The 10,658-nt window shown below is 46.6% G+C and overlaps 1 protein-coding gene across 1 annotated transcript in view; it reads left to right on the top strand.

Annotated features, from left to right (window-relative positions):
• The first annotated feature begins 228 nt into the window (after positions 1 to 228).
• rars1 (arginyl-tRNA synthetase 1) overlaps positions 229 to 10,658 on the top strand; it is a 34,480-nt gene continuing 24,050 nt past the window's right edge. Inside the window, exon 1 of the mRNA XM_084329991.1 lies at positions 229 to 553. Within this exon, the coding sequence (XP_084186117.1) occupies positions 368 to 553 (186 nt within the window). The 5' untranslated portion in view covers positions 229 to 367. The remainder of the gene's footprint in view (positions 554 to 10,658) is intronic.

Here is a 10,658-nt window from a genome sequence, read left to right as displayed (position 1 = left end):
ATGTATTGAGCCGTACTGTATTGTACCCATTCTGCAATCTGTTAAATAAAGTTTTCATTCATCATTCATCATTCATTCATTCACACAAAGCCCAAACGACCGACGCACACACACGCACACGCACACACACACACACACAAAGTAGCCACACACCCCGGTACAGTAGGTGGCGGTATGACACCTATACGTCGGTTTGCGATCCGCCATTAATTCACAGAAGGAGGAAAACGAAGAAGAGGTTCAGTCTGGACACGCATACAATACACACACGCGCTTCCCAGCTGTCGTTGTGTTACAGTTCTATCGCTGACACGTTTGACAAACCAGACGATATTGCGTAATTTGTGGATATTATTATTGAAACAAAATGAAAGACTCCGTAGCTGAGTGCACAACCCGACTTCAGGGCCAGGAGCGCGAGATCCGGTCTCTTTCCGCGGAGCTCGAGAGCCTGAGGAACCCACAGAACCTACCGGGCTCGTCGTCCCCGCAGCTGGATGCCCTGAGAGAAGAGAACTCCCGGCTCAAGTACCGCTTCAACGTCCTCAAGAAGGTGTGTGTGTGTGTGTGACTGTGGAGCAGAGTCATCCCACTACCGGACATGACTTAAAGGAACACGCCGACATTATGGGAAAGAAGATGGATAAATATTTCCTCTCTGTGCGTTCAGTAGAAAGTTATCCAGCTGCAAGCTAGCCGTTTAGCACAAATGAATCGAAGCGGATACGGACCACTAGCCTAGCTGTTGGCCAAAAACACATTCTTCCGGAGTTAAGCTAGGTTAGTGGTCCGTATCCGCTGCGATTAATTTGTGCTAAATATGCTATCTTGTAGCCGGATAGCTTTCTACTGAACGCACAGAGATTATATGGAGATCTACCTTCTTGTCTGACTCTGGAGAAGATGGCAAGCGCATTTCCCATAATGTCGGCGTGTTCCTCAGGTGTTTTTATTCATTGGCTCATGGTTGTCAACTTGTCATTTAATCACACTACTATTACATTACAATCACCTGTTTGCCGACAAATGTCGCGATCGAATACTATGAGTAGGACAACGCAACACCTTTCTCTTAGACTATTTCAGAAACATATATATTTACATCAATATACAGAGTTGCCATGTCTGTTTATTTCCCCCGACTTTGACAAATTTTGCTTGTTTTTGTAGCTCGGCTGGCTCATTTCTCTCACAAAACTGGCAACCTAGGGCGTCCCCTATCAGTTCAATACGGAACGCGTCAGTTTACAATTACGGGACGATTCCGTATTTTAAGGGACGGGTGGCAACCCTACTATCTGCTTGTTTACATTAGCCCCTTTCTTGACTTTCGGTTTGCAAGCCTGGGGCTTTTGTGACCGCAGTCACTTATATTTACGGCGCGATTACCCAGTAAAGAAACAACCAAGCGTGATCGCGGGGCTCGGAGCAGTGGCGGACTGGGACACAAATTCAGCCCGGGACATTCAGACGCACCAGCCCACACACCGGCCCACGCACCGGCCCCGAAACCGGCCCACACAACGGCCGTTATGAAACACTTGTCCAGTATTAAACAACCCAAGGCTGTGGCTAAGGAGTCAACATCAGGGAGACCAAATCTACACACCGCCCCTCAGGGGCGGACCTTCCTACAGGCGATATAGGCGGTCGCCTAGAGCGCCACCCAGAGGGGGGCGCCAAAAAAAAAAAAAAAAAAATCTCGCCTAGGGCGCCAAATGTGCTAGGTCCGCCCCTGCCGCCCCTAGATGTGCACTCATGCACAGTGCACACACACACACACACAGAGACACACACATACATATACCGTTACTTCCTGTCATTGGCATATGTTTTTTTTTTTACTAACATCTTAGTGCCTCATTAGCCTAGGGATTAAGGATACATGAAGTATTAACTACACCATAATAATATTGAGGTTTTGATCCATAGAAAAGGTCTGTGCTACACAATTTCAGTTAGATTGGATTTATTGTCCTTTAATTTGGCACTCATGACATTAGTTGCTTGCCGTTTAATCAACATCGAAAGACCCCCCACTTCCTCCCAGACACCCATTCCAAGAGCTTGTTTTCTCTCTCTCTCTCTCTATCTCTCTCTCTCTCTCTCTCCTCTCTCTCTCTCTCTCTCTGTGTATGTGTCTCTCTGTGTGTGTGTGTGTGTGTGTCTCTCTCTCTCTGTGTCTCTCCCTCTCTCTGTGTGTCTCTCTCTGTGTCTCTCTCTCTGTCTCTCTCTCTCTTTCTCTCTCTGTGTGTCTGTCTGTCTGGACTGGGCTCTCTCTCTCCCCTCAGGGTCAGCTGTGCTGGACTGGGCACTCTCTCTCCCCTCAGGGTCAGCTGTGCTGGACTGGGCGCTCTCTCTTTCCTCAGAGTCAACTGCATAAGAAGAACATCAGCAATCAATAATAATGGCTTGAATTCATACAGCGTTTTTCAGCCTTTTGAAAACACCCAAAGTAGTAGTAGTAGTAGTAGTAGTAGTAGTAGTAGTAGTAGTAGTAGTAGTAGTAGTAGTTTATTCAGTCATCATCTCACACAATACAATATACACCATCATTTAACAATATTTGATTTTACAGTGACTGAGAAGGTACAGACTGAAGCAATGCTTATATAGCCTATGCCTGTCCTATATTCTTAACAAACATTAAAAAAAATTAAGACTCAAACAGTATTCTAAAAGAAAATAGCAAAAAAAAAAACAGTATTATTCACCCTTGTAGTTTTCAAAAATAGCTTTACAAACCATTTTCTTAAAAACCAAAAGCGAATTACTCATTCTTAACTGTATATCAGCATTGTTCCACAAAGCGCTTCACAGAAACAATCAAGCATTCACACTCAGTCATACGCTACTGGTGGTCGTGAGCAGCATCAGCAAACACAGCTTCCCTGTGGCAGACTGACGGAATCATGTCTGCTATTCAGCGCCAACCACCATCAACAACCTTCATAAATACATTCAACATTAATGGAATAGGCTAACTACCAACTTAGCTGTAGCAGTTAGCTGTTATATGCAATCACATTTGTTTAACTACGGGGTAGTAGTTGACCTAGTTGTTAGCTTAAGCTAGTTAGCTGTGGTTATCTACAAACATGTAGATGAGACTAATCGAGAACATGGCTAACTGTTGGGAATTCTAAGGTACATCTTATTTAAGCATGTAAAATGGCAACTAATCAATTCAATCAATTAGATTACCAATATTATATCAACATGAAAATTTGAAAGGGAACATAATAGTATTTTATTTGAGTATTTACTATTATAATATTAGTAGCCAATAAATTTGCAGCCCGTCCTAGGTTCTGATTGGCTCTCTAGGTTAGCACTTTAGCTTCTGATGCTGTGGTGGGCACTAGTCCTAACATTGCTAACTAAACTTTTAGTCAGAGAAAAAACGTCACAAGTCACGACTATTTACGTCCACGTGCTGTAAGGAATCAGGAATACGGAAAGCACATTGTCTTGTAATAGAATGACTGAAATCACTGCAAGAACTAGTATAGGCTAGCTAGCCCTCATGAACCGGCACACACCAACAGTAGAATATGCACTAGGCTACTGCACGCACCTGTCATGTTACTGTTGGTTCCTTCCACTTGAACTTCATCATTAGCAGCAGCAGCTACTCTAACGCCAGCCCTTCCTCTACTAAACATGTCTGTAATTTTAGAACATTGTTCTGCGTCTTTTACTAGCAATTCTAGCTTTTTCAGCTCCACCCTTTCTTTTTTTGCATTCTCCATTTCTGCGCTTCTAGGCCTACTCGCGGTTGGGAGGAAACGTGAATCTCATTCACTGATGTCTCATGTCTCATTCAAGACTGGCTAACAAAAGCATGTCTTTCACTTAACACCAAGAAAACAGTGTGTATGATGTTCACAAAGTCACCAGTAGAGGTCACTCACTCTGATGTGTTTCTGGGAGAGGCGGAGCTGGACATTGTACATTAATTCAAGTATCTTGGGGTCACATTGGACTCTACATTGACCTTCAAAAAGTAATGTGAAGAAAGTGACAAACACAGTCAAGTTTAACATCGAAAACTTCAGGCAGATCAGGCCCTGCCTGCCAGTTAATGCTGCAAGGATGTTTCTGCATTCAATGATTTTATCACACATCGAGTACTGTTTTATCAACTGGTCTCTTTCATATGTCACTACTCTTACACCAATAGAATTACTCTACAAAAAAGCCATAAAAGTATTTGATAGGAAACCAATTTCATTTCATCACTGTAATGTTTTAGAAAAACATAACATGCTAAGTTTCGAGAATTTCCAAGTTTTCAAATATACTTGCTTCATGTACAAGGTTCTGCATGGACTTGCCCCTCCCCCATTGAATGAGTTCATCCAACAGAAAGCAGACACTGGCATTACCACCAGGGCCATCAGTAGAGGGGACTGTAAGGTGCCTTTTCGGTATACTACCATTGCAAAAACTGTGTTCTCTGTTAAAAGTGGTAACTACTGGAATAGCCTACCAGTTGTGATTAGAGAGTGCCCTACATACTCCATGTTCAAGACCCATCTTAAACTGCATCTTAAGGCAAACCAGAACTGTGATCATTTTTAATCTGATTTAGTTTATGCAACTTGTTTATTGTTTTATTGCCGGCCCACACACTGGCCCACACACTGGCCCACACACCGGCCCACATAATGGCCCACACACCGGCCCACATACGGCCCACACACTGGCCCACACACTACACCGGCCCACACACTACACCGGCCCACACACTGGCCCACACACCGGCCCACACACCGGCCCACACACTGGCCGGTATACACATACGGCCGGTAATTACCGTATGTGTAATTCCTTCAAATACACATACGGCCCACACACTGGCCCACACACTACACCGGCCCACACACTACACCGGCCCACACACTGGCCCACACACCGGCCCACACACCGGCCCACATACTGGCCCACATACTGGCCCACACACTGGCCCACACACCGGCACACACACTGGCCCACATTAGTGGCCCACACACTGGCCCACATTAGTGGCCCACACACTGGCCCACACACCGGCCCACACACTGGCCCACACACCGGCCCACACACCGGCCCACATACTGGCCCACACACTGGCCCACACACCGGCACACACACTGGCCCACATTAGTGGCCCACACACTGGCCCACACACCGGCCCACACACCGGCCCACATACTGGCCCACACACTGGCCCACACACCGGCACACACACTGGCCCACATTAGTGGCCCACACACCGACTCACACACCGGCCCACACACCGGCCCACAGACTGGCCCACATACTGGCCCACACACCGGCCCACACACCGGCCCACATACTGGCCCACACACCGGCACACACACTGGCCCACATTAGTGGCCCACACACCGACTCACACACTGGCCCACACACCGGCCCACAGACTGGCCCACATACTGGCCCACACACCGGCCCACACACCGTCCCACAGACTGGCCCACATACTGGCCCACACACCGGCCCACACACCGTCCCACATACTGGCCCACACACCGGCCCACACACCGTCTCACATTAGTGGCCCACACACTGGCCCACACACCGGCCCACACACTGGCCCACACACCGGCCCACACACCGGCCCACATACTGGCCCACACACCGGCACACACACTGGCCCACATTAGTGGCCCACACACTGGCCCACACACCGGCCCACACACCGGCCCACATACTGGCCCACACACTGGCCCACACACCGGCACACACACTGGCCCACATTAGTGGCCCACACACCGACTCACACACCGGCCCACACACCGGCCCACAGACTGGCCCACATACTGGCCCACACACCGGCCCACACACCGGCCCACATACTGGCCCACACACCGGCACACACACTGGCCCACATTAGTGGCCCACACACCGACTCACACACTGGCCCACACACCGGCCCACAGACTGGCCCACATACTGGCCCACACACCGGCCCACACACCGTCCCACAGACTGGCCCACATACTGGCCCACACACCGGCCCACACACCGTCCCACATACTGGCCCACACACCGGCCCACACACCGTCCCACATACTGGCCCACACACCGGCCCACACACCGTCCCACATACTGGCCCACACACCGGCCCACACACTGGCCCACATTAGTGGCCCACACACCGACTCACACACTGGCCCACACACTGGCCCACATTAGTGGCCCACACACCGACTCACACACTGGCCCACACACTGGCCCACACACCGGCCCACATTAGTGGCCCACACACCGACTCACACACTGGCCCACACACTGGCCCACATTAGTGGCCCACACACCGACTCACACACTGGCCCACACACTGGCCCACACACTGGCCCACACACCGGCCCACATTAGTGGCCCACACACTGGCCCACACACTGGCCCAAAAAAAAAGTAAAAAAAAAAAGTATATATTTTTTATTTTTTTTGGACCAGCCCACTTTGGTTCCGGCCCATCGGGATTCGTCCCGAACGTCCCGATGGCCAGTCCGCCACTGGCTCGGAGTGTGTCAAAAACATATCAGATCTGGATTTCAAAGATACCCAGCGTACAATATGGGTTTAACACAGCTTCACGATGGGGTCTGGAAGCTCGGAGTTGCTGATAAACATTTTAAATCATTTTCATAAAACGAGTGTACTCACAGAGCGAACCTTGGCAAAATGGCTGGTGCGTCCAGCGATCACTGCGCTCCCTATCGGTCCCTGTTGGTCATTACAACAATACACAGGAGACGTGCTCAGCAGATTCTACCCTGTAATGCAATAGGGTCCAGCTGCAGCCGCGGAGATTGTTCCAGATTGAGCAACTTCCGCCCGGTCCCATGACATTTCTCCCGGGACAGGACAATGTGCGCTGATTGGCGGAAAGTACGGAAGTATCTCGAAGTACGTCTGACGTTGAACGTCAAAATGAACGTCAAAATCAAAAGCAAGTACGTCTGCGCTGACGAGAGGGGGGGGGGGGCTTGTATTGATCAGGTTAGTAGATATTGTACCGATCAGGTATTATAGATCATATCCGCATGAAATAAACTAAAATGTTAAAACCCATTTAGACTGTTTCTCATTCCTGTACTGTTGTTTATACTCTGCTCCTGTGTTGTAACCCAACCCCCTCCAATGTACAGTAAATGACCAAGTATGGTTTTGTCAATATTCCAATGTACAGTTTTGCTTGTACAGTTGTACAGTGTCCCCCACCCACCCACCCCTCCTACCCGACCCCCCCCCCCCCCCCCCAACCACCTCCAATGTACAGTCCCCCCCCCCCCACCTACCCAACCTCCTCCAATGTACAGTTTCTACGTCAAATGTATATACTCTCTTTTCTGGACTCTTTTTGTATCACAAACAATACTGTATTTGCAAATCTGGTATGTCATAAATGTATAGATGTAGCAGTACTGTCTATCTGTATGTCGTGTATGTCATATGTTATGATGAATTGAAAATGGGGGACCCTGATGTAAACAAGACGAAAGTCTTTCTCTGGTCTGCATACCCTTAACAATTGTGTGTATTGAGCTGTACTGTATTGTACCCATTCTGCAATCTGTTAATACAATTTTCAATCAATCAATCAATCAAGACCCGCGTCGCGGGCACTGCATTCCGTTCTCAGAATGGATTTGACTCGAGAGAGATCATCAGCAGGCTATATATGATATTCAGACTCTAGATCTATTTGCAGAGCCAGATGAGATGAGGCAACCTGTGCGATTGGCTCTTGACAACTAATTTTGCACGTACTGTATACAGTATGTGTGTATGCGCGCACTGCGGGAGGTGGCCAGAAGCGCGCAACTAGCCAACTACTATTATTACTACTATATTAATACAGTCTATTCCATTATATAGCTATAGGTGCTGTATGATGACAATACATTTGATTCCTATCTAATTTTGATCCATCGCAAAGCGCTCCAGCGCTTGAATACGGCCGGGGGATCCGCTCTATACAATGCAGACCCACGGCTCTCGTATTATAATGAGCCCGCGAGGCGTGTTATTATTAGAGTTAATAATATTGTATATTGTTTACACTGCCTTTTTATTCTATTTTTACTTCTCCACTGTACTATAATTATGTGACCTGTTGTACCTCTATGTCTTCTACTACCTGTACCTCCCCTCCCCCCTCCCCATGCTGCTGAATTTATCTTATCTTATGAATACAACGTTCAATTAACGTTCGCTAACGTAGAGAAACGTCAGACGTAATTCGAGATACGTCAGACGTACTTCGAGATACTTCCGTACTTTCCGCCAATCAGCGCACATTGTCCTGTCCCGGGAGAAATGCCGTGGGACCGGGCGGAAGTTGCTCAATCTGGAACAATCTCCGCGGCTGCAGCTGGAGGCTACTCCTGTAATGGCCTATAGCAGGGCTATTCAACTAAATTGTTCAGGGGGCCACATTGTCAGAAACCCAAGGGGCCAGGGGCCGGACTGCCACGGCGCCTCCCCGTGCTATGAATATATGTACACTTGACACAACACGCAACCACATTTTCACAACTTTTATTTAACTACATTGCAAAAGTAGTATACTTTTCAAAAAAAGTGCTTCATTTATGTGCCACATCTGCAACATCTCCTGCAGAAAGTGCTTCATTTATGACTGTGCAACAACTGCAACATCTCCTCTTCAACATTTCAATATAAAAATAAAATAAAAAACAAACAAGTGCATGATGTGCATCTGAACATTCTAACATCAACACTTGAACAAAAAAACACATTTATAGTGCAGCTGAGCTTATGAAAAAGTGCTTCATGTCTGTGCAACAACAGCAAATCACAGCATCTTATTAGCACTTATTGTCCACTCTTAACTCTCAAACATCAGGGGGGTGGGGGGCAGACAGGCCTAGCCTACATACACACATCTAATGAGAGCGATTGCACTTCTTTGACTGGGCAATGGCAGAGAAAGAGGGTTCATAGGAAGTGAGGGCTACCCGCAAACAGTGATGCAAATGCTCATTTGTCAAGGAGGCACGTTGCTTGTTTTAATGGCATTCATGTGAGAGAAACTGGATTCACAGGTGTATGTTGAGCCAAACATTGTTAGCACAGATATTGCCAGCGTTTTTATTTTGGGGAATGTCTTGACATCAATACACTTTATCCAAAATGTTGTGGTGGATTCATTCTCAAGTGCCTGCTTCAGAGCAGATGATGCTTGCATGTCAATTATTTCAAGTTGCAGGAGACCTTCATCAATGTGAAGTGATGCAAGGAACTCTTGTCCTTTTGTGGAAATAGCAGCTACATTGGCAAATGGGTTGCTCACAAAATGCATCAATTCTCTGGACATGTCAAATTCATCAAATCGACTTGCAAAGTTTTCCCTCAATTTATCAATGAAATCTGTCATTAATTGCGTGACTTTTGGCTCAATTGTGCGTGTTAACGTTGACATGAAAAGAAAAAAGTAAAAAAAAAAAAAAAAAAAAAATTTTTAATTTTTTTTATTATTATCATGTAATCTTTGGCGGGCCGGTCAGAATTATCCCGCGGGCCGCCAGTTGAATAGCCCTGGCCTATAGGTAATGACCAACAGGGACCGATAGGGAGCGCAGTGATCGCTGGACGCACCAGCCATTTTGCCAAGGTTTGCTCTGTGAGTACACTCGTTTTATTTATTTTTATTTAAATTATTTAAAATGTTATCAGCAACTCCGAGCTTCCAGACCCCATCGTGAAGCTGTGTTAAACCCATATTGTACGCTGGGTATCTTTGAAATCCAGATCTGATATGTTTTTGACACACTCCGAGCCCTGCGATCACGCTTGGTTGTTTCTTTACTGGGTAATCGCGCCGTAAATATAAGTGACTGCGGTCACAAAAGCCCCAGGCTTGCAAACCGAAAGTCACGAAAGGGGCTATGTTTACATATATTTCATGCCACTCAAGAGACCGAAAACCAGGCAGTGACACTATTAGACAAATAACCAGTGTTTCACACTACCCAGATAGAAAATGACTACATTGTGCAGGACTGTAATGACTACATGTGTCAACTATTTAGCCTAGATTTAGTAGACAATTGAACATATATCATCATCATCATCATCAAACCTTTATTTGAATAGGCAGGTTAATTAAGAACAAGTTCTTATTTTCAATAACGGCCTATTTGGGGGTAAAAAGCCCCCTAGGGGAAAGGGGGTGGGGGATAAAATCAAATAAATAAAAATAAAACACAAAGGAACATTATTAAAAAGGCAGGACATACATACAGAGCAACAACTGAACTGAACAACAACTGGCGGACAACAGAACAATAGTGGCAGCATGGTGTTAGCACATGGAGAAACATCTACATGAGTGCTCTAGGGAGTTTGTTAAAGTTTCCTTAAACAATCGAATTGAAATAAACGTTTCCATATTTAAGGTTTTTTGTAGTGTGTTCCAGCTATCAGCTGCTGCGTACTGAAAGGAGGAACGGCCTTGTGAGGAGTTGGCATGGGGGGCGTTTACCAGGATATGTGTGGCTGACCGGGTGTGGTAATTTGGGAGTGGACGAGGGTGGACTAGGCGAGTAAGGTAAGGGGGATTATGGCCTAGAAGTGTTTTATATACAAAGGCCAGCCAGTGGATGTTTATTCCATTATAAAGT

Source organism: Notolepis coatsorum, assembly GCF_963971535.1.
Source record: "Notolepis coatsorum genome assembly, chromosome: 14".
Lineage (NCBI taxonomy): Eukaryota > Metazoa > Chordata > Actinopteri > Aulopiformes > Paralepididae > Notolepis > Notolepis coatsorum.
This window is presented reverse-complemented; position numbering and strand designations above follow the sequence as displayed.